The sequence below is a fragment of the Xyrauchen texanus genome, chromosome 23 (genome assembly GCF_025860055.1).
Source record: "Xyrauchen texanus isolate HMW12.3.18 chromosome 23, RBS_HiC_50CHRs, whole genome shotgun sequence".
In the NCBI taxonomy this organism is placed as follows: domain Eukaryota; kingdom Metazoa; phylum Chordata; class Actinopteri; order Cypriniformes; family Catostomidae; genus Xyrauchen; species Xyrauchen texanus.
Genome location: NC_068298.1, coordinates 7,037,714 through 7,063,360, shown reverse-complemented (window position 1 = coordinate 7,063,360; position 25,647 = coordinate 7,037,714). Strand labels below are relative to the sequence as shown.

The following is a 25,647-nucleotide window of genomic DNA, read 5'->3' as shown; positions in this document are numbered from 1 at the left end:
CAGGATCTGTCACCAATCCTTTTGCAACTTACTAATTAAGCACTGCTCAACTCAATAAATATTCATTTCATTCACTGACCTTTTCAAGTATTCCTTTGATCATTAACTACTTGTTTTGTTTGGAGATGCATTTTAGGCTAGATATAAATTAATCCTTTTTATAACCCCTGTGCTTACTTATACCGCTTTATTTCTATATTGCATTACTTGAAGCTTTCCTCAATGTAATATTAAATGTTAAATCTAGGCTGGCTGCAAAAAAAGCAAATACCTCCGACTTAGACCATTCAAGACATGCATCATACACAAAATATACAAACACACACCAAACAAGCCTGTTTCTAGAGAACTATATTTACACAATACTCTTGTTTTACAGAGAACAGTAATAAAAAGTAAAAAATACTTACAAAAATGTGCAATAATGTACATATAAAAATAAGCTCTATCTTCTCCTGAACAATAGAAACTGCATACATACAAAAAATATAAATATACATGAATTTCCATCACAGACTCGGATGCAGAAACAGTCTAGTCGTGAGGCAGGTAAAGCCCATTCTAACAAGCACCTGCCCTTCCATCAACACAACATAATACACAGAGGGTGAACCTTTACCGAAACAGGAAAACAGAATATAAACCCTCTTACCAATGGAAAGGTCTATAACTTTGGCTTTTTTTTTTAAGCAAATTTCAGAATTTAATTGAGTAACATGTAAAAGTGTAATGCTGACATTGCATGGCTCCACCCACTTTCACTTCAGTATTGTAGTGTTTTAATAAATTCAAATGTTCTTCCTCTTTTACGGTTTATGGTTACAGTGTCACTCCTGTAAGCTGTCACAACCTGATAAATTCCAAAGCATCCCATTCCTATAATTAGTGAATATAAAACTATCCAATGACCATAAACCATCTGGAACTTGAAGGAATTAAAGTAAAAAATAAACATCTGAACTATCCTTTAAAACCATGAAATAATGAGGCTGTGTACGAGTGCACACTCATCACATCATAGTAAAATTCAGTGGTTTTACTGAGCCACAGGTTCAGTAGTAGAATGTTTCCCTTGAAATTTCCCGTCCAGAGAATACTTCAATACCTCACAGGCTCTTGGTCCTGTGCCCAACTCGTGTTGTACTATATACACAATGTACATACTAGAGACAACAGCAGATCTAACCACTAAATGACCAGTATATGCATTTTCACCAACATCCAAAAGTGGACGTTCACAGATCTTCTCTGTCAAAGGCACCGAAATGACTTAGTGGCTGTTCACAATGAACATGTTTTTGCATCCATCTGCACAGTTTTTAAATGGTTTTCCTATACAAAGACACATTAGATGGACATTTTTGACCATTGCGCTGCATTTCGTGCAGATGTGTTGCGATTTTTAAACCACATTTCAAGTTAAAGGAATATGATGGATTAAAATGAGTTAAGCTCAATCGACAGCATTTGTGGTCTAATGTTGATTACCACAACACATAATTTCGACTTGTCTTTCCCTTTCTTCTTGTTCTCTTCATTCGTTTCTTTAAAAGAACAAAACCAAAAATCTAGGTTACAGGGAGGCACTTACAATAGAAGTGAATGGGGCCAATCCGTGTTAAAATACACACCGTTTCAAAAGTATAGACACAAGACTCAAATAGTACGTGTTAACCTGATTTAAGTGTAATAATTTTGCTTCTAACCCTTTCTTTGTAAATTCTATATAATTTTTTTGACGTGATGACGTAATGTCATAAAACCCTCCATAAAAGCTCCAATAATGCACAAGTTTTATATAGAAGAATTAATGCAAGGATATTTTTACAATCATAAGCTTCACATTACAGCCTTTACACCCTCCAAAAATTGGCCCCATTCACTTCCATTGTAAGTGCCTCACTGTAACCTTGATATTTGCTTTTTTTTTTTTAAAGAAAAGGACAGACTCCTTTTGGTTATCAACATTGTGCCACAAATGCTGTAGATTGAGCTTTACTTGTATTGAACCCAGAACTTAAAGAACTGAAACTTTTAAAAACACATTTCTAGACACCTGCATTCTGTTCTATTCTTTGTGTTGCATCTAGCAAAAACGAGTTCAGCCTGAACAGCCCCTTACAAAGTTTTGTATTTGGCCCATCGGCATCACTCATTGGTTACTGGCCAATAGCTCATCCAAATCGGCCATCCACTCTTGTGTTGACTGATTCTTCAACAGCGAGTCCACTAGATCGGTCTCACCAGGGAAGCCGGTTAAGCTGCCTCCTGACTGGGTATTGTAGCTGAACTGCAATTGCTGATTGGCTGTCCTGTTGAGCTGATAGGCCTGATTGCACTGGAGTCCCACGGTGCGGTTGGGCACCTGTCCTGTTTGCGACTGCCCAAAGGGCCCCAGATCAGCAAGAACCTGCTGGGTTTGAAGTGGCGCTTGTGGCTGCCCTTGCTGGGGCACCTGCTGGTTGGGAGGGGGCAATTGTTGCCCCATGGCAGGGTTATTGGTCCGTTGCTGATTCATGTTAGGAATCATTTGCGCAGTATTCATGCCCACCAAAGCCCTACCAGCTGCGCTGTTACCCATTCCACCCTGGGGAAATGGGCCATTGTTGGGTAGTTTGGCCATCCTAGACTGCATGTGGAAGCCAGAGTTGGCAAACCCGGCAGGATTGCCTCCGGCGCCCATGCCCTGCTGGAGACCTGGATGCTGTTGAGACTGCTGCTGCCAGGCTTGGGTCTGTGTAGGCAAAGCACCCTGAATACTTGTCGGCATGGTGTTGGGCATAGCAGCACTAATGTTACTAGCCAATGCATTGGATATGCTGTTGGGCAGACGGGCGAGCTGTTGTTGTTGTTGTTGCTGCTGCTGCTGCTGCTGTTGTTGTTGTTGCTGTTGTTGTTGTTGTTGTTGTTTCAACAGGGTGGCATTGGGTTGGTTCTTTAAATGTGCTTGGTGCTGGGCTGCTAGAATGTTTTGTCTGTAGGCCGCAGACATGGCTGATACAGGTGGTCTTTGCTGGTTGGGGTGGGAGGGGTGCATGGGCATGTTGCTGTATAGGACTTGTTGTACATCAAGACCACCTGCACAGGATGGGAGGCTCATGTCTGCTTGACTGGCAGCTGGAGGGGCACCAGGAGCTGGGATACCTTGCGTCTGAGAGAACATTCGTTGAGCTCCAGATGCAGGACCACCGAGAGAGTTTACGTTTCCAATTGGCTGTGACGAACCTAAAAATAAAAGTAGACACAATCAGACAATGCATATTCAAAATAATCTTACTACAAATTAAAATGCACTCTAATTTGCTGATTTTTTTATTTTCTAAATGCCAATGCACCTGGAATTATTTACACTAATTAGTGGGCCCACAAGGTGGCAACACTCATAGTTGAGCCATTGGTGTCACAAAGAAGCCCTACAAGATGTACACAGCCAAATAACAGAAGATGAAGGTGGAATCCAAATGTGCATGTCAAAAGCACATGTTTAAAGAGGTCAGGTGATACCTGCATTTGTATAACTCAAGTCTGAAGAACTATAAAGACATATTTATGGGTTTAAAATCCCAAAGAGAAATAGTCAATATGCACATTGTAGCACATATTTATATTTATGCATTTGGCAGACGCTTTTATCCAAAGTGGCTTACAGTGCACTTATTACAGGAACAATCCCCCCGGAGCAACCTGGATTTAAGTGCCTTGCTCAAGGACACAATGGTGGTGGCTGTGGGGATTGAACCATCAACCTTCTGATTACCAGTTATGTGCTTCAGCCCACTACGCCACCACCACTCAGACACACATATGTGCTTGCCACACTGTCAAATGACGCATGATTAGAAAAGCTAGCGTTCAACTGGTTTTGACGCAAACGCTTAGCATCTGAGATCAAAGTATTCAATGGGCCTAATTCTCATAACGCCAAGCTGGATTTATGAGTCCTTGCTGTTGATGACAGCAAAATACTTTACTTCACATCTATGATTTTGCTCAAGAATATACAGATCAAAGTAACACTGGCAATAATAAAATTCTAAAATTCTAATTACAAGTTCCAAAGAGAAAATGGTAAATTCATTTTTGAACGGAAAAGAAACAAAAAGTAAAAACAGGCATTAGAAGTGGACTCTAATTTGTTTGTTATTTGCTGAAATAAATAGCCAGGCCAGTCATGTCAAACAGAAGTTCTCTGATGAGTAGAAAGAGAGAGGCCATTTACAACTGGTATTAACATCCATGCTGAGTGACCCAATCACAACCAGAAAGCTCTAAATGCAGATGTAAATAGGGTAAAATTAGGGCTGCCCAATTAATCGAAAAACGAATTGCGATTACGGCTGCCACGATAATGTAATCGTGAAAAATGACGATCAATTTACAGCATTCAATTTAAATCTGCTCCAGTCGCATCAATGATTTCTATTTACAATGTGTTTTTGCAGCAGTTGAGTATTCTCACCAATAACTAACATATCCGTTGAGCAACGAAATGGCAATGGCCAATCAGAGCGGCTTAGATTAGTCCTCCATCCTATCTGTAATGACAACTGATCCTAATGCGCAAGTTTTAAACCATCTGAATGCCCAGATGCTTGCTTTATGGCACACAAAAATTAACACTGAAGAAACATCACCTGACACTCGAAAAGAAGCTGTAGAGCCGCTTGCTTTGAACATAGATGTTAAATACACTGCAAATGAACAACATGACTAAACTAAAACACTCCCGTTCTCATCAAGGTACAGGCGTGGTGTAAATAATTGAATTATTATGCTGCTTAGACAGCTTTGTTTTTAATGAGAGCATTCGTGAGAGTGCAGAACATTGTGCAGAGCGTCACAACTCTGATAGCAAATGACTGTTTTTAAGTGCAACCACTGAGGCCAAAAAGTGATCTTACGATGATCTTACATGAACAAGATCACCAGTGAATATCTAACAGGTTAAATGGTCCCCTGTCTCTCCATGAAATGGCTTATTAAATGCAGTAACTTGGTCGATTTAAATTGTCTGTTAATAAGTTTGAATACTGAATATTCCATATTATTTATTGTACGTCGACTAATAATTTAAGCAGTAATTTAGCAATAATTAAATTTATTCTATACCATAGATATCCATTTAAAATCATTTTTATTTGCCTTACCTTAAACATTATTACAATATAATGCTTAAAAGAAACTGGAGCGCAGCTCATATCCACCATTAAAATCTGCTGCTCTGAAGAACCACACTGTTGCTTGCTTTGTGACGTCATGGAAATGTAATATTTTAATCGACTTAATAATCGTGATTACAATAGATCAAGGAAAATAATCGACAATTATGATTTTTGCTATTATCGTGCAGCCCCATTCGCTCACTCAAAACTCCAAAGGTGGTCAACCTCATCACATCTCACTTGAAGTTTAAATGCTAATGTGTAAAGCTGTATCCTAGACAGTCGCCATTCACTCTTATTAATATCATTTAACATTTCTCTGAACAGTAAACGAAAGAATTCATAGTGTGAACTTCTTTGGATAAATACTTGATTTTGGTCAATCACAGCAATCTGCAGTAAACTATTTTTGTACAATGACAGCTAAACTGTCTAGTTGATAAACCCATTTCCTACACTTTGCTAGTCTCCCGTAGCAAATCCAAACTCGCACTCTTCTCACATTATAAAATAAACTCAAATCAATGCTCTTTATTTTTTTGGTACATAGAGTGAGGGAAACAATATTTAATCCCCTGCTGATTTTGTACGTTTGCCCACTGACAAACAAATGATCAGTCTATAATTTTAATGGTAGGTTAATTTGAACAGTGAGAGACAGAATAACAACAAAAACCCAGAAAAACGCACATCACACTCTTAAAGGGAGTGCTCCTAATCTCAACTTGTTACCTGTATAAAAGACACCTGTTCAAAGAAGCAATCAATCAATCAGATTCCAAACTCTCCACCATGGCCAAGACCAAAGAGCTGTCCATGGATGTCAGGGACAAGATTGTAGATCTACACAAGGCTGGAATGGGCTACAAGAGCATCGCCAGGCAGCTTGGTGAGAAGGTGACAACAGTTGGTGCGATTATTCGCAAATGGAAGAAACACAATCTCCCTCGGTCTGGGGCTCCATGAAAGATCTCACCAAGTGGAGTTGCAATGATCATGAGAATGGTGAGGAATCGGCCCAGAACTACACGGGATGATCTTGTCAATGATCTCAAGCAGCTGGGACCATAGTCACCAAGAAAACAATTGGTAACACAATACGCCGTGAAGGACTGAAATCCTGCAGTGCCCGCAAGGTCCCCCTGCTCAAGAAAGCACATGTACAGGCCCGTCTGAAGTTTGCCAATGAACATCTGAATGATTCAGAGGACAACTGTGTGAAATCAAGCTCTTTGGCATCAGCTCAATTCGCCATGTTTGGAGGAGGAGGAATGCTGCCTAGAACATCCCCACCGTCAAACATGGAGGTGGAAACATTATGCTTTGGGGTTGTTTTTCTGCTAAGGGGACGGGACAACTTCACCACATCAAAGGGACGATGGACGGGGCCATGTACCATCAAATCTTGGGTGAGAACCTCCTTCCCTCAGCCAGGGCATTGAAAATGGGTCGTGGATGGTTATTCCAGCATGACAATCACCCAAAACACACGTCCAAGGCAACAAAGGAGTGGCTCAAGAAGAAGCACATTAAGGTCCTGGAGTGGCCTAGCCAGTCTCCAGACCTTAATCCCATAGAAAATCTGTGGAGGGAGCTGAAGGTTAGAGTTGCCAAACATCAGCCTCGAAACCTTAATGACTTGGAGAAGATCTGCAAAGAGGAGTGGGACAAAATCCCTCCTTAGATGTGTGCAAACCTGGTGGACAACTACAAGAAACGTCTGACCTCTGTGATTGCCAACAAGGGTTTTGCCACCAAGTACTAAGTTTTGCAGAGGGGTCGAACACTTATTTCCCTCATTAAAATGTAATTCAATTTATAACATTTTGACATGCATTTTTCTGGATTCTTTTGTTTGTTATTCTGTCTCTCACTGTTGAAATTAACCTACCATTAAAATTATAGACTGATCATTTGTTTGTCAATGGGCAAACGAACAATATCAGTAAAGATCAAATATTTTTTCCCTCACTGTAGCGGTGTATTAAGCAAGATAAATGCACACTCAGCCAGTAATTATCACAATAAACACCCTCAGGATGATGCAAGTCCTGTCAGGGGTCATTTGGCAATAATGACCGACTGACTGACTGCACATGATTCCATATGTGGCCAATAAGGGCCAATAAAAGAAATTACATACCAGAGATGTTGTGTTCTGTAAAGCCGGAGGAGTGCTGCTGAGCCAAGCAGGGAGCTGCACCTGTGAACTGGGAGACCTGCTGCTGTTGCTGGAATGGATTCGGCTGGGCCTGCTGGCTTTGTTGGTCCTGGTACTGGGGCGGGGGACGGGTCAAGTGCCTCTGTAACTGCTGTTCTTGCTGCTGCCGCTGTTTCTCCTACAACAAACATACATACATACATAATACCATTGAATTCAAGGAGAGGAAGGACACACAGATGCTAAAGGTTAAAATATTCTCATGAGACCGGCGCCCTCCAGAGGCACTGCAGAAGAATGCAGGAACACAGAGAACTGAATAACCATTAGCATTACAAACCCAAAGCAATACAATAGATACAAACTAGGATTTATAAAACTGATAGTTTTGATTGCAAACTCTGAACAGATGAGCCAATACATTACAAGTTGAGCTCAATCGAACACCTTTGTGGCATAATGTTGATAATCACAAATATTAATTTCGACTCATCCTTCCTTTTCTTTAAAAAACAAAAATCAAGGTTGCACTTACAATGGAAGTGAATGTTGCCAATTTTTGGGGGGGTTTAAACAGAAATGTGAAGTTTATAATTTTATAAAAACACACATTAATTCTTCTGTTAAAACTCATGTGTTATTTGAGCTGTAAATTTGTTTCAATTGTAATTTTTGCAGTTAGTTTAGGGTTTGTTGACATTACATCATCATGGTAATGAAGTTGTAAAATGTATAACTTTAGACAGTATAGGTTAGCACGTGATTTTATCACACTAAAATCATGTTTACATGCATATCCTATAAGCCATGTGGCTATACTTTTGTAACAGTAAGTATTTTATTGTTCAAAAATTGGCCCCCATTCACTTCCATTGTAAGTGTCTCACTGCTTTTTTTAAAGAAAAGGAGAAATTAGCTGAAATTCATTTTTGTGTTAATCAACTAAATGCCACAAATGCTTTCAACTGAGCTTAACTTGTATTGAATCCAGAACGTTCCTTTAATTCTATATTAATGCATGGCACAAAATCATTAGGCTAATTAACTTTTTACTTAAATTGTTATTGAATATTGGTGTATTTTATCACAATGATGTTGTCTGCATTTAGCAAATAGCCACAAAAGGTGATCTAGTGGTTTTATCATGGTTAAGCATTCCTTCAAACACTAAAAAATATATATTTTTTAAATACCTCCGCTCTGTAGGTCCATCCAATGCAAGTGAATGGTGACAAAGACTTTTGACACACCCAAAAAGCATATAAAGGTAGCATAAAAGTAATGTATAAGAGTCCAGTGGTTAAATCCATGTCTTCTAAAGTAATACGATACGTGTTTTTTTACTATAAATCGCCACATTTGACCAAAGAAGGTGGTGACATGCACTAAGAATGCAAATCACTAAATAACTAAAGAATGTGAACGTGAACGTGGAGATTTATAGTAAAAAAGGACTTAAATATTTACCTGTTTTTTTTACCCACACTTATCATATCGCTTCAGAAGATATGGATTTAACCACTGGATTGTATACTTGCATACTTTTATGCTGCCTTTACATGGTTTTTTGAGCTTCAATGTTCTGTCTACCATTATATGGACCAACTGAGCTGAGATACTCTTCTACAAATCTTTGTGTTCTGCACAAGAAAGAAAGTCATACACATTGGGGATGGCCTGAGGGTGAGTAAATGATGATAATTTACATTTTTGGGTGAATATACATTTAAGGAACCCATTTGTAGGTTGATAAGAGTATCCCTGACAAGAGTATATAGTATATATACTATATAGACACTGCTGTGCAATTAAAACAATAGCAGAAATTACACGTCACCTTTAACATGGTAAAATTACTGCATCAGGCTCATCGATTCTAAAATCCACAAAGTTTTCCAGCTTTATTCCTACAATAATAGAGTAGTGAGAATTGAACCTGTTCAGCCATCATCTGTCTCTGGATGAACTGTTTCTGCTGCTGGCTCATCATCTGCATCTGCTTCATGTAAGCTGCATTACCATGGTTACCTGGGATGCTGTTGCCGCTCGGCTGCGGCGTCATGGTGTTACCAGGACCGGGAACATGGGAGGCAGTGGAGTATGATCCTGACTCCTTCAGAGAGAGAGAGAGGGAGAAATTTAAAGCTGATTTTAACATGTGCTTCAAAGTACAACAGAAAAAAAACAAACTAATTTTTCTACCGGACCGATTAATCAAGATAAACATGCTTCAATCTAATTAACAGAAGTGCAACAGTTCTAATATCTATTGACACCTTTGAAAATGGATAATCCACACTTTGTTTTCGAATGGTTTTAGTATATTGAGCAACAAAGGTTTTCATTTAATTTTGGATTGTTTTTTACACTATAAATAAATTGTATTATATCTATATACACAATACATTGATCATAAGCCCATCCTGCTTTCAAGATATCAGCATCTGCCTTTACTTTGATAGGGAAAAAGTAGCCATTATTGTTTGCAGATTAAGAGAGTACATTACAAGTAAAATTTAAACAAAGGAATCCACTGGAACAGATTTACTTTTAATATTATCAAAATTAACCAAATATTGAATCATCTTAAAATCAAAACTTGTGCAGACTAGTTAATTCACAATTACATTTAGGCCTACATCAAAAGCACTTTAGAAGCCATTTTCATTCTTTGAACCTCCTGGAAGCATAATTAAAATCTACACCAGTTAAATGTTTCAAACTGTGCCACTTAGAAACTTGCATTGTAATTCAAAATTCAAAGTAGATGAAAAGTAATTTCCTCTCTGATCCGCCCAGATTATGAGGTAAAAACCATCCTCAGCACTTCATAGCTGGACTGCAGAAATTAAAGGATGCCAGCACTGGTTGCCTCCCTTTCACAACAAACACAAGAGCACACACTTGCATGCTCTAGCTTCAGTTTTCGCTTCACGCTCACACACACCAAGTACGAAGGTATTTCGGGGTCAGCGACCAGACAGACCAGCGTTATCTGAAAGTGAGTGTTCATCTGGATTCTGAGCGAATGAAAAACACAGGCTTAACGTGAGGGAGCTAATGATAATGTATCCAAAGTGGATTAACAGAGCGAGGAGTATAAATTTGATATCTTGGGAAAAAGTAAAACTCAAACGCGCTAAATGCCTATATTTAAAAAGAACGAATGATTGGGGGGAGGGGGGGCTGATCCGAAAATACTCAGTGTAGGAGGACAGCCAGGGGCGGGTGAGTAGCACGCATGAAAGACGGCTTTGTCGTCCCCTCGTCTCTCCTTTTCTCTGTTGACTCCTCTCTCTCAGCCCATACCAGCCCCACCACATTGTGTGTGTGTGTGTGTGTGTGTGTGTGTGTGTGTGTGTGTGTGTGTGTGTGTGTGTGTGTGTGTGTGGCTGCCTGCTTTATACTCCTTAGCAACCAGCTGCCTGACCCAGACAAACTGTTCAACCCTGGGGCGCATGAGGCCCATTGCCAGACACAAACACGCACACAAAGACAAAAACACTACAGACAACACACAAGGGTTGGACAGTATATTGTACATTTACGATATATTAAATATTTTGTTGCAGAATACCATTGTGCAGAACAACATTGCAAATATAATCATTTTAAATGGGCTTTTATTGGACATTAGTTTACAAAAGAACAGTGCAGTACACTGGTTTTGTGCCTGTTCCTTGCGTCACGACCCTCAAGTATGAAGGAAGACCTTTAAATATCATTTCCGATTTAAACCTCAGTAGCAAAATAAAAAAGCAGAGTTAGATACTTTTGTGATTAAATCAAACTTTCCGTTTCAATTAATCAAGTCCAAACTCTGATTAAACATTTAGTTTATGTTATTTAATGAAATGCTTAAAACGTATGATTGTAAATGTTACAGTGTATTAGTATGTATTGTTATAATGGTGCATATAAACAGAAAAAAATATAGTAAACAACATGTTTCCTTGTGTTCATTTAATATAAAACAATGTTGAAAAACATGCCTTATTATTTTTGCATTAACCTAGTTGATGATTATCATTCATCTGATGAAAAACAAAAAACTTTTAAACTACTTTAAAGCATAATATTCAAATATTGAACATTGTCAAAAGGCTGAAAAATACTGTGATATATTTTTAGCTGCAGGACCAAGCCCGACAACACACAAAAGCACTAAATACAAATAAAAAGACCAAGAATTCTGAAAACCAGTACAGAGAAGATCTTTAACCTGTTTCCTGAAACAATTCCTTCCCTGAAGAATGTGAAAGAAGACAATACATAATTTCATCCTTGTCCAGTCTAAGTTTAGTGTCACAATTCCACTAGTGACACAGCATCTCCTGGTTTCATAGCATGTACAGTGGCCCAAAGTTCACCCAAAAATGAAAATTCACTCCTCATTTACTAACCCTTATGCCATCCCAGATGTGTATCAGGACTGTCAATTGGGCAGAGAAACTCAATTCAAATTTGTCCCTTAAAACATTAAAGTTTAAATTGACGTTATTTCCTTAGTCCACAAGAGGGCGCATTGAATACTTATAATCATCCAGCACTTTGTTATTTTATTCCAAAGAACATTCCAGTCTGTTAAACTAAAGTGCATAAAAAAATTAATTTAGTCTGTCCATATTCTCAAATTTTCAGTCAAAAGTAAAATGAGGGGGGAAATGCTTCAATAGGCAGTTCTGTGTTAACATGGTTTTACACTTGCACTGGTACCACAGTATATACTACCACAGACACAAACTTCATAATAACAGCGATATACCAGTTTTTTTTTTCTCCCCAATTTGGAATGACTAATTCCCTAATGCTCTCCATGTCCTCGTGGTGGCATAGTGACTCGCCTCTATACTGGTGGAGGATGAATCTTTGCCTTCGCATTGAGCATGTTACCGCTGAGACATGGCGCGTGAGGAGGCTTCGCGTTATTCTCCGCGGCATCCATGCGCCCCACCGAGAGCGAACCACATTATCATGGCCACAAGGTGGTTCCCCCATGTGACTCTACCCTCCCTAATAACTGGGCCAATTTGGTTGCTTAGGAGACCTGGCTGGAGTCACTCAGCACATCCTGGATTCAAACTCGCGACTCCAGGGGTGGTAGTCAGCGTCAATACTCGCTGAGCTACCCAGCCCCCCCGAGTCACCAGGTTACTGTTAAACTGTATTTTTTTGCGCTTCATCTAGCTTTTTTTAGCGCAAGAATGCAATCGGTCTAAAGTCATCGGCAGTGCTTGGCACACATCCAAATTTCGAATGGGTGTATTTTTCTTAAATTCGATGAATATTCTCATTTTAATTTGACAGCCCTAATGTGTATGAATTTCATCTGTGAAACACAAATTAAGATTTTTAGAAGAATTTCTCAACTCTTTTGGTACACACAATGCAAGTGAATGGGTGCCAAAATGGTAATGCTCCAAATATTTCACAAGTCAGCATAAAAGTAATCATACGACTCCAGTGTTTTAGTCCATATTTTCAGAAGTGATATGATAAGTGTGGGTGAGAAACGGATCACGGTCACATTCTTCTTGTGCTTTAGGTGGTTCACATGCATGTCGCCCCCTACTGGGCAGGGAGAAGAATTAAGCAAACAAGTTCATACATATTGATCTGTTTCTCAACAACACCGATCATATCACTTCTGGAAATATGGACTAAAACACTGGAGTCGTATGCATTACTTTTATGGAGTCTTTAAGTGCTTTTTTGAAGCGTCAACATTTTGGCACCCATTCACTTGCATTGTATGGACCTACAGAGATGAAATATGCTACTAAAAATCTTCAATTATGTTCTACAGAAGAAAGAAAGCCATACACATCTGGGATGACAGAAGGGCGAGTAAATGATGAGAGAATTTTCATTTTGTGCCTCCCTTTAAGTCACACCTCTACACAAATGACTAAACCACCAAGGACCCCTCTGTCAAGCTCATGAAGTTTGCATCCAAGATGACGACAAGTCTGCATACAGAAGAGAGATTGAACAACTGGCTATCTGATGCAGTCAAAACAACCTGGAGCTGAACACGCTCAAAACAGAGGAGATGATTATGGACTTCAGGAGGCTCACCATTCTAAACAGCACTGTGGCAGCAGTAGAGTCATTCAGGTTCCTGGGCTCTATCATCTCAAAGGACCTGAAGTGGGAGACCCACATTTACTCCACTGTGAAAAAGGCCCAGCAGAGGTTGTACTTCCTTTGCCATTTGAGGAAGTTCAATCTGTCTAAGGCACTGCTGATACAGTTCTACTCAGCAGTCATTGAGTCCTCTGCACTTCAATAATTGTCTGGTTTGGTTCAGCTACGAAATCGGATATCAGAAAGCTACAAAAGGACAGTTTGGAATGCTGAGCAGATTGTTGGTTGCCTCCTGACCATCTTTCACAAACTATACAATTCTAGAGTGAGGTAAAGGACTGGAAAATTCACTCTGGACCTAGCCCGCTACCTTTTTGAACTGTTGCCTTCTGGCCAGCGCTACAGAGCACTGAGAACCAGAACAGTTTTTTTCCCCTCAGGCTATCCATCTCATGAACAGTTTAAAAGTTATTTGTCTTATTTTGCATTTCTATTAGGGCTGGGACAACTCGTCGACGTCGTCGCAAAAAATACGTCGACACAAAATATGCGCGTCGACTCGTCGGACCCAAAACAAAGACGGCAGTGCCGGCGAGTAGTAGCAACACGAGTGGCTCCTCAGACTATCAGAAGTGCAAGGCGGCATGCACTCGTTCCTCTAAAGTATGGGAATTCTTTAAAAGGAAACAATTCCGTGATATGTCGTCTTTGCAAAATGGAGATGGCCTTCCATTCTAGCACCACGGCAATGCACCAGCATCTGAAGAGGCGCCACCCGGGAGCAGCTGCAGATGACAGAGCACCGTAAGTTTTTTTTTCAACTCCCCACTTTGCACTCGATGTTGGAGTAGGCTATAATACGTTGTCGACACCTAAAGTTTTCGCTTATAGCTATTAATAATGCGCTTATAGCTATGAATGTCGTGAAAAATACATAGAGGACACTGACAACGCGCTGACAGACAGGACCAAGCAGGTAACATTTAATAAAGTCTCAACTTTCAAATTTGGTCATTCAAAGAAAATTAAACCATAAATAGGCCTACTATTTTGTGGCTCTTTAATGTGTCGTGACAGATTGCCTCAGTTAAAGCTGCTCGTGAGCCGATCAACTTTTCCTTGGTTAATTTATAGCATCAAATAGGCTAAACATGAATGTAGCCTACATCAGAAGGACTGTTGTTTTAACCGCGGAAAGATGTCAGTATAGTAGCCTACAATCCATTATTCAAATTCAAATCTACCGATGTTAATCTTCTCTCTCCTGACTACTTTGTCGGACAAAAATGGCGTATTATGATTGATGGATCAGATCGCCAGTCAATCAAACTCCCGGCAAATGTTTTTTTTTTTTTTACATTTTATACACCCCCACCCCCGATGAAACCGGTATTACCGGTGTTGTCACAAGTCGATTAATCGAAATCGAATCGGACTGAAAAAATGAATCGTTAGATTAATCGTTGCATCGAAAAAATTAATCGCTAGATTAATCGTTTAAAAAATAATCGTTTATCCCAGCCCTAATTTCTATATATACACACACACTTGTATTTTCTACTCACTTTTTACTTTTATTCTATTCTTGTTGTATTGTTTGTGCAGTGGAAGTTTCTGTCACCAAGACAAAGTCCTTGTATGTGTATGCATACTTGGCAATAAAGCTCACTCTGATTACATTGGATACTAAAATCTCAAAACAAGTGGCATTTATTTTAAAAGAAATATTGCACAAACACACTTTTCAAACAAAATTTGCACAAAGTGTCTAAATGCTAAAACAATACTTAAACTGTTTGAAAAGTGTCAAAACTCAAATTCGAATTTAAGCATTGCTTAGTCAGCATTGCCAAAAGGAGCACTATAATAGGCATTAGCATAAACTTCTAAAGAAGGTTTTGTATTTTTGGTCAATTAAGGTCATGGCGGAGCAAAAGTTTGAAAAGATCTTTCTAAGCAATTTAAAGTTAATTAAACTGTTGGCATGTTTATAGCAAGCTACCATAATATTAGTGCATAAGGTTTAACGAAACAGACATTTGAAGGTAACTCTATTGCCCCCCTTAAACACTGAGTTTTGTGAGGAAACTGATTTCAAATATGCACTACAAACAACTTTGCCACCAGTAGGTTAAAAGGAAAAACAATTTTTCAAGTTTGTTCAGAGAAAAGTGTGAATTTATTTTTTTATAGCTGACATTATGTATATAGGCCTATAGCACATATCTATATATATTTGTTTCTCTAGATACCAGCATCAGACATTAGAAAAGCTATATCAGACAACCACTACTTATCAGCATATGTTGGAGGTGCAGTAGAAAGGTGGTCTTACCTGAGCATGCTGGAGGTGTGGTGGTCTGAAGTTCATGCCTGTCAACCTCTGCTTCTGCAACTGCTGATGTCGCATCAGATTCAGGAACACTTGATTCTGTTTGTTCTGGTTCTGTGTGTTGGGCGGGCCCCTGGGGGCTCCTGGCATTCCAGCCTCATAGTGGGACAAGGGTTTAGTGTTACTGTAGTCCAACATAGCTGCCTGAGCCCCTGGGTTGGCTGGGTGGCTAAGTGGTCCTGTAGGAGCTGCCGGGTGGCTTAACATGTTGCCATGGCCACCGGACTGCATGTACCCAGCTGGGGTGCCCGCTTTGGGAGAGCCTTTGTTGGGCTGCTGGCCTGACATTAGCAGGGTCTTGGGGTTGGGGAAGTCTTGAGGGTACAAGGAAGGACTTGTGGGCTTCTCAAGGCCAAATGTCCCACCCAGTTGACTTTGGGTGGGTGCGTTTTGGGGCCAGGATGAGGGGTGGTTGGGTTGCTGGTGGAATTTTACTGCTTGATGTTGCTGTGGTTTTTGTTGTGGTTGTTTCGGAACCACGTGCTGCTGTTGGCTCTGAAGTATTTGCACTCGTTGCTGTTGTGCCGCTAACTGCTGCAGCTGTTGAGCAGGTGACAGGTCTTTGGGTGGACCTGGCAGCAGGTGATTCTGGAGTGGTCTGGAGGACTGAATGGGGGGCTGTTGTGGAAGTTGTGGCACTGGAAGCGCTGGCGAGGAGGCTGTAGAAGTTGCCGGAGCAGTTACGGGGGAGTTTGTGTGTAGCGGAGGCCCAGATGAGGTGGGTCTCACCTGAGGTGAACCAGAGCAAGAGTCCTGATCGAATGCGGAGGTGACCGTGGCGGGAGAAAATTCTGTCTTTACACTGGCCAGATCTGGAGGCATCAAGCTCTGAGCAGCACCTCCAGATGGAAGATCAGGGTCTTTGCGATCACCAAAGCCATCGCTGAAGAGCTCCTGTATGTCCTCGTAAGGTACGGAGCGGTTGAACTCCTCCATGATCTCACTCCAGTCTTGATCGTTGAGGTTGAGGTCAGGGAACAAGCTGTTGTTGCCGTTTGAACCTCCAGTAGGCAGTATGCAAGGCAAGATATCATCCACCGGCTCCTGCTTCATTTCTTTCAGACGAAAATCGCACTCTGAACCACGTGTGGCACCATTATCGGTTATACTAGTGCCACTGTGCTCTGAGCCAGGTGCTCTGTGGTTTCCGTTGGGCACCATGGAGTCTATCATCACATTATGTTTGGAGTCCAAGGGTGAGAGAGGTGGCACAGTGCCGTTTGAGACCCCATTAAGACCAGAGAGTGTGTCCTCCACGCAGGCCTTTTTAATAGGTGGGTAGCCATCGCTGAAACCGTTGACCTGGTCACGGCCCAGTGGAGAACCTGCATTCACCAACTTCCTCTTCACAGTCTCCTGTAACTGCACAGATAAAACAAATCAAATGAGCAATTAAGCCAACTATTTAAAGAGCAGTGCATCAAGTCATTTCTCACTTTTATTTTGCTACATGTGTGTCCAATGTAAACTGAAAGTTTGAATTCATTGATATAATTTGTTTGGGGATTTTGCCACTTTTGGTCAGGTAAAGAAAGGAAATGAAATTTTGCCTAAAGCAAAGGCAGCAGACACATCTCTGTTCACATTCTCTGTTAAAGAAACCAAGACGTTACAACCTATGAATAATTGTGAATAGCTCTTTGATTTGGCTTATTAATTCAGTTTGAAACAACTCTAATATGACACTAAAAGGGCAAACATCTAGTGACTATGAATAAAAACCTTTCTGTACATTAACCATAATTAAGAACTTGTTTTACAACAATTCACTTCAGAAGCAGACTGTCAGGAATGAATCATGCTTTTAAAACAGATGGCCCCATTCTTCAATTTGAAATTTTTTCATACAGCACACTGTGTAAAAACTGCCAAAGTACTATGTAATGCAAGCTAATAAAGAGAAAGTTACCCTAAAATGAAAATGGTCATCATTTAGTATTCTCATGTTGTTCAAACCCATATGACTGATACTCTTTCATGGAACATGAAAGGAAATGTTAGGCAGAATGACAGCCTCAGACACCATTCACTTTCATTGCATCTTTTTATCCATACAGTGAAAATGAATGGTGATGGAGGCTGTTAACATCTTTTGCGTTCCACTGAAATATCCATTTAAGTTATCTTCCTAAACTTCCAGTTAAACTGTGAAACGTGAAAATAAAAGGATTTGCAATTTGCAACAGCAGTGAGTTACTGCAGTTTTCTGAACCTGAAAAACTGGTCTTGATGTAGACAACAGGTGCTTTACTCACTTTTCTGAGACAGCATTGCACGAGTGGCACACCCACAAAACTTTATAACATACTAAAACACTTCCCCAAGTAATTCTCTGCTGCCATGCGTCTCTTAATCTCTTACTTTCACTCTGTATCCATGCCTCCCCCGCATGGCAGTACCTCCACCGCAGGCCTCAGCCACATGAGTCTAATTACCATGTGTATGAACGTGTATCCCACAACAAAAGAGCCAGTGCTCGGCATGCGGAGGGGTGCATGAGTGTGCCAAATTCCTGCTCTTGCACGGCTCAAGATCTGCTTGACTTTGATGCCCCCGCCTCCCCCTTGAATGGATAACCCCCGAAAAAAATGGGAGGGAAGCTGCAGTTTTGGCCCAAGGGGCAGAGAGCAACATTTCAGCGCAGTGATCAATATTAGAGCAAAGTCTTGGGTCGCTACACTTGGCAATCCGTCAGTGCTGTGTGGTTAAAGCTACTTCACAAACCTAAGGGCAAAGTCCAACAAGTGTTTAACATCTTTAAAGGCAGCCGGTAATTAGTCCATTACTGTTTGAAAACAGCCAAAAATCTGTAGGAGCAATTCAAACCAGCTGTTCATTTATGAGTGGTATTTGCTAAAGTGAATTATTACTCTGAGTGTTTAAGTCTCATGCTACATTTGCGCTGTTGCCATAAATAGCAGCTCAAACTGTGCTGTTTTTTTTAAAGTAGAAGTGTGCCATTACTTTATGCAATCGCTTACGAATTCATTTAGGCAAAGAACAAAATCCTACACTTAAAATTTCAGATTCTTAATGAATTTGATGACATTAGGTTAAAAGTTCTTCAGCTAAAATCAGCCTGTGCTTAACAAAATTAAAACGTTTTAACTGAAACATGTTGTTGAATGAATAGGGGCATGTTATCTCCAGTTTCTAGGTGAAATGTCCACAGAGTGCCGCCAAAAGTTAACTGTTTTTAGCGTTCAATGATTGAATACAGTCAACAGGAATGCATATTTTATTGATCATACACCCTAACCGAAAACCAAAAAGGTTGGGACAGTATGGAAATTTCTAATAAAAACACACTGTGCTATACTGGCACTACAAATAATGCACTACATGAACACTTTTTTTCCTTTAAGTTTTAACTTGTGAATATTTTCATTTTCTTTTTATATATATATATATATACACTCATTTCAAAACAGACGATTGCAACAGGCTCCAAAAAAGTTGGGACCATCTAGTGTTTACCACTATTTAACATAATTTATCTGAATAACACTAAGCATTTGGGACACAATTGTGATACATTTAGTTAGCGGAATCACATTTTCTTGAAGTAAAAATCTAGCTTCAAATAAAATCTTTAGATTATGGATTACGTTTAACCTACTATGTCAAATGAGAGGTATTACTAGTTAATATGCAGGCATTATATCTACTATTGGCACATAGTTCAGAAAGGCCAGTTTTCGTCCAAGGGCTATGTTGAGTTATGTTGAGTCTAGGGCTGAAACGATTAGTCAACCTTATTGACAACAATAACAAATTGCTGACAAAAAAATTAGTTTGTTTAGTTAGTAAATTTAGTCGAATAGTCGCTTGAAACAAAACAAAATAAAAAATTTCAAAATTATAATAACCCTGAACCACGTTTGATGTCATGAAGCCAGACACCACTGATTCTTGTGTCTCGTGTCTGATCGCCTCATGGCATGTTTGAGTATGCAAAAATACAAGTTATATTTGAAAGTTGCAACAGAGGTAGATTTCTAGTAAATAACTTAAATTTCATTTTTTTTCTTCATAAAGCAATCATATAGCTTCAGAAGACATGGAACGTCATGCATTAGTCATACTTTTAAGGTGCTTTTTAGTCCCTTTTAAAGCTTGACTACATCCATCCCCATTCACATACATTGTATGGAAAAGATCAGTGTGAACATTCTGTCTGACAACTTTTGTGTTTCACTGAAGAAAGTCGTACAGGTTTAGAACAACATGAGGGCTAGTAAATGACAGGATATTCATTTTAGGCTACCTTATCCATTAAAACTCAAAAACAACATAAACATTGACCAAAATGTTCATGTAGGACAGTGTACAAACACTTCCTGTTTAAGGGTGTGGGAAAAGTGTGGTGTCACAAGCACTGTAGAAAAGTCAGAAATATGCAGATGTTCTGAGTGCACTGGGAATAATAGTGAGTCAGTGGTGTAGGCGAGCAGAGGGAGGGGTGAATGGGAACAACCTTGAGTCATTCTAAACACCCATGGAGCATCACACCCGCAAGGCAACACCAAAACTACCGCTGTAATCTCCTAAAGCCAAACTCTGACATGACCTATGCTAAAATGGCAGACTTTGTGCCAAACAAACTCAAAACTAGTTTGACAGCTCTACATGCAAAACATAACCTACTTGGCCAGCTGCAACAAAACAGTTAAATTGTACTACACTTAAACTAACCTAAAAGACTATCACACAATGCTTAACTAAGTTAAGATAATTTTTAACCCTGGTTATGAAGCCATAGAATGCAGTTTAGAATGTTATGGCAAGTTGTTTAGCAACAAGCAACCAATCATAAACCTGCATTAAATCTTAATTTACTATGTAGAGTTGCAGAAACTTTTATACTATGTGTTTAGTTTCAGCATTTCAGGGAACAGTAAAAAATGTCAAACAGTGATGACCAACGTGTTAAACTGAGTGATGAGACATTTCAACAGATTGCATACTTGTCGCATGATGTAAGTCTCCAATCAATAGAACTCTCCCAAAAAAGACATCCAAGTTACAACAAGCCTATTGTTTAATATGATCATTAGATCCCAAATATATGATATAGATATGTTTTTATGAGTCTGGAAAACATCTGTAATGCCTGACTGTTCTTCATCATAAACATTTTTCTCTAGCAAAAATTACAATTAAAAGAAAAACGAGAAATTTCCATTCAGTGTGGCTTGAGATCTACTTTCACAAAACAGTTCCTGTAACTTACATGGTCCTCGCGTGGCCCGGAAAAACACAGAGTGTGTCAGTTATGAGGTTTGACGAGTTAGCCACAGCCTAAAATGACTAAATTGAATCATTTGAACGTGTAATGACATTCCTTCATTACTCAGCATCTCACAATGAAAACTCTAAAGGGTAAAAAAAAAAAAAAATAATCGAATCTGAACACAGTGTGGAATTGTGGGAGTACAATTCTCTTATTGACATAAACCCAAAACGTCACTTAAGTATCAGTAGTGGTTTTTAGAGAAAGAACAGATGTTTGTATGAAGCAAGTTTATGGAGGACAGTACGTAAAATGACCATTAAAAAAGAAAGAGGTTCAAACATTTAACTGATATCGGTTTCTTTTTAACCAGAACTATGCACTATGCCCAGCAACCACATCATAAACTTCACTAAACATCCGTTGATACATTTCTGCAAAGCTTTGAAAATTGTGCTTGAAGATTCTAGATAGTAATAAACCTTAAAGGGATAGTTCACCAAATAATGAAAAATCTTTCATAATTTACTCATCCTAATGCAATCAATGTGTATGACTTTCTTTGCTCTGCAGAACACAAATTAAATATTTCAGTTCTGTAGGTCCATACAGTGCAAGTGAATGGTGACCAGAACTTAAGGCCCAAAAGGCATAGAAAGGCAGCATAAATGTAATCCAAAAGAATCCAGTGGTTAAACCCATATCTTCTGAAGCGATATGATAGATGTGGGTGAGAAACAGATCAATATTTAAGTATTTTTTTTAAATGTAAATCTACACTTTCACCTTTACTTCCACATGCTGGTGTTGAAATGAATTTCACTTTAACATTCAACCAGCCTACTGGTTGGGACTGGTCAAAGGTGGAGACAGATAGTGAAAAAGGACTTATATTGATCTGTTTCTCACCCATACCGATCATATTGCTTCAGAAGACATGGATTTAACCACTGGAGTTGTATGGATTACTTTTATGCTGCCTTTGTGATTTTTGGACTCTCTGAGTTCTGGTCTCCATTCATTTGAATTGTGAGGACCAACAGATCTGAGATATTCTTCTAAAAATCTTAATTTTGTGTTCTGTTGAAGAAAGAGAGTCATATACATCTGGGATGACATGAGAGTGAGTAAATGATGAGAATGTTTGGGTGAACTATTTCTTTAAGGCCGAAACAATCTACACAGGTGCATGAAATAGGGCTTTTTTGTGTGTTGATTATATCAAACTGCATGGTTTGGGCCCTCTTGCAAATTTTTTTATATTAATATTTTTGTAATGTACTAAGTTAAAAGGTTCACTGTATAATTTACAGCTGTTGATGACAGAGAACTTGGCAAAATAGACATAACTGAAATATACCCAACTGATTCACAAATTAATCAAATTGTAACATTATAAGAGTCAAATCAGCTTGTGAATCATAATCAAATAGAAAAATCTGTATCAATACAGATCAACAGCACTAACGTGAAGGCAATCACTTCTTGAAGAATATTCTGCGTTCAATTCAAGTTAAGCTCGGAATTTGTAGCATAATAATGATGATATCAAAAAATAAAATGTATCATCCTTCATTTAAAAAAACAAAACAAATCAAGGTTACAGTGAGGCACTTACAAAGAAAGTCAATAGGGCCAAGCTTAGGAGAGTTTAAAAGGCAGAAATGTGAAGCTTGTCATTTTATAAAAGCACTTACATTAATTGTTCTATTAAAACATTTATTAGAACTGTAAAGTTGTTTAACAATGATTGTTTTGCATTCATTTAATTGTGTATGGCATTCTGGCGTCATGGCAACGAAGTTGTAAAAGTCGATATAACTTTACTCAGAAAAGATAGTAAGCGATTTAATCACACTAAAATCATGTTAACATGCATATTGCTAATGTCTTGTGACTATACTTTTGAAACTGTAAGTATCTTAAAGTTTACGGATTGGCCCCATTCACTTCCATTGTAAGTACCTCACTGTAACCAAGATTTGTGCTTATTTTAAAGAAATGGAGGGATGAGTCAAAAATGTATGTGTGGTTATTCAACATTATGCCACAAATGCTGTTGATTGAGCTTAACTTGTATTGAACCCGGAACATTCCTTTAACCTAAAACCTAACCAACCCCCAGCTTGAACCACATTCAAAATGTATCAGTTTCTAGAGCTTGAGGATTGTTGCTGTAAAGCTAGCAATGGTTTCAACATTATACATGCCCCTCAGAGCAACTGTTTCGGTCAACATTAGCTCTGTTGCAATATCTTTACAGAGACAACAGCACAGGAAGGAAGCCGCAAAGCCCTTGTTTTGTAAAACCAGACTAGTGGTTAAATAATGGTCCCACTTAATGAAAAGTTAGCCACATTTTAAGTGGCCCGACAAAGCATTGACACTTAAGCCACATTTTTAGATCACAAAACATCAAACCAAAATGGTATCTGCTAACAAATGATGCTAGTCGTCTTCTACTTTTAAGCCAATGTAATTCTTAGTGGATGGGTGATGATGTCAGTTCCCCTCAAGTTCACACAGGTGTCCTAGCATCACATTCAATATGACATATTCCACTATCATTTGACCTGTGCTCATGTTCTCTCGAAACAAAATCCACTTGGTTTTATATTTTCATATTTAATGTAATGACATTCATACATGTTAAGTGAGGGAGTCTGGTCAACTCTAAGAGTTAAGGAGGATGCTATGAAATATTGTTTATTATTATTATTATTATTATATAAAATATAAAGTATTATTATTGTAATGCCATATGAGCATCACTGGCTATTTTCATGGCAAGATCAAAGTAGTTTAAGAAAACAACACAAACAATCCACAAAATATCTTCAGAAGGATGCTATAAAGACTGCAAACACTCATTATTTTGGTTTCGAAAACTGAAGCCATGTAATGCATACGGTACACTAAATAAGAACAAACCCACAGTGGTAACAGAACCATAACGTGACACTTCACTCAATGATCTCTCTTTGCAATTGAAACAGCTGCTCATCACTTTCATGTCTGGCTCAGTCAAGAATCATGTGTAAGCTGTGGACACGGTCACGTGATGTCAGTGTTTTTGATGCTGATATGCATCCAAGCAACTTCAGCTCCTGCTGAAGCATCTGAAAGTTACTGCTGCATAGTATTTATTTATAAATGCTAACCAGATGCATTAGACACCATACTGAGTTTTCATATCCAAGTTTGCACAGTGGCAATTGTATTATTTTTTTTTTTGTCTTGCTTTGTCATTTACCAGATGCTTTTATACAAAGTTTACATGTCTTGATCAAGGACACACTGGTGATAGTTTTTACCAGCTCAGACCTCATAACAATACATTACCAGAATCTCACATGCACTCACCGCGATCAGCGTGTTGTTTCTGCTCTGCTCCCCGGGCGTCCCACTGCCACCGTCCGCGATACTGCCCCCGCTACCACTGCCTCTCTGCCCCGCCGGGTCCGAGCTCGCCGCCGGAGGCTGCCGGTGCTTGTTCGAGCGCTTGGCCTTGGTTTGCAGGCAGCGCTGATGCATCGTCGAAGTCTGCTGTCTGTCTATCTCCAGCCGCTCCATGGCCGTGTTCTCATAGCGGTTCTCGCAACTGTTGTGATGCCGCCGGAAGAGCTCGATCCGCCGCCGGAGCCGCTCCATCACCGCTCTGTGCCGCGGCACCACGAAATCCGCCATCATCCAGAACAACAGCGTGTTTATAAACTCACTCGAGTGTCCGGATACCAGCACAACTCAACACAGGACTGATCACAGCGCTGCTTCAGTGCGTGTTTGTTGTGTGCGAGTCTTTAAAAAACACACTCAACTGCCTCCATTTTTATCACCATCCTTGTACAACAAAAGAAATGGCACATAGTTCGGATCTGTGCTTTTGTATTTAAAACAAAACAAAAGTGTCACTAAAGTAACTTATTCACTGAACTACACAAACAAGCCTGATATACACAGACACAAAATCACTGAACAAACTCTCTTATCTAACTTACTGGTGTGGAAATATTAAAGCTCAGAGTCCTGCCACAAACCACAATGAAGTAAAACATGTGCTTTTATGAATGAAATAGTTCACCATCGCTAATGACTTAAGCATCTTACTTTTAAAAGTTGCATTTGTTTAAACGTTCGTGTAATTCAGAGTTAAGTTTGAGAGAATGCAAAACTTTTGGTGAAGGAATACTCTCTATTTATCAACTTTAGTCATAATTAGATCATATTCACCTTACGTTTACACACGCGGCGCTGATGTTCTTCGTTATCCCGATAAATATAAATATTTTTTTTAGCTTCGTGTAGACTCCTCGCCTCAGTTAAAGTTTGCAAAAAAACGCACTTGAGAAAAAAAAGAGAAGATACGTAAAAAGGTCCGGACAAAAACACATACAGTATATCCATCCAGCGCAAACATACGAATCTAGAGACTTAATATTTAACTTTTAGAAGTAAAAGTAACTTTTAAAGCAGCAGAGCGTCTAACAGCTGATCCTCAGTTACATTACTGCTACGGATGTAGCTTAGCCTGCATGCTAACTACCCCCCAAACAAAGCATTTCATTCAAGTTTGCTTTAAAAGTCTTCAACTTAACGCAGCCGACTCCCGTGC

At 39.3% G+C, this 25,647-nt stretch overlaps 1 protein-coding gene across 2 annotated transcripts in view; it reads right to left on the bottom strand.

The window, feature by feature from the left end:
* Window positions 1–340: 340 nt before the first annotated feature.
* The window catches only part of maml1 (mastermind-like transcriptional coactivator 1), a 25,429-nt gene continuing 122 nt past the window's right edge, over window positions 341–25,647 (bottom strand). Inside the window, exons 1-6 of one of the 2 annotated variants that reach the window (XM_052154658.1) lie at window positions 25,266–25,647; window positions 24,399–24,875; window positions 15,746–17,164; window positions 9,260–9,436; window positions 7,306–7,501; window positions 341–3,225 (exon numbers count right to left, since the gene is read on the bottom strand). The exon at window positions 25,266–25,647 is cut by the window's right edge and continues 122 nt beyond it. In XM_052154658.1, the coding sequence (XP_052010618.1) occupies window positions 2,153–3,225; window positions 7,306–7,501; window positions 9,260–9,436; window positions 15,746–17,164; window positions 24,399–24,725 (3,192 nt within the window). In that variant the 5' untranslated portion in view covers window positions 24,726–24,875; window positions 25,266–25,647 and the 3' untranslated portion in view covers window positions 341–2,152. The remainder of the gene's footprint in view (window positions 3,226–7,305; window positions 7,502–9,259; window positions 9,437–15,745; window positions 17,165–24,398; window positions 24,876–25,265) is intronic. The other variant, XM_052154659.1, reaches the window with a different exon arrangement.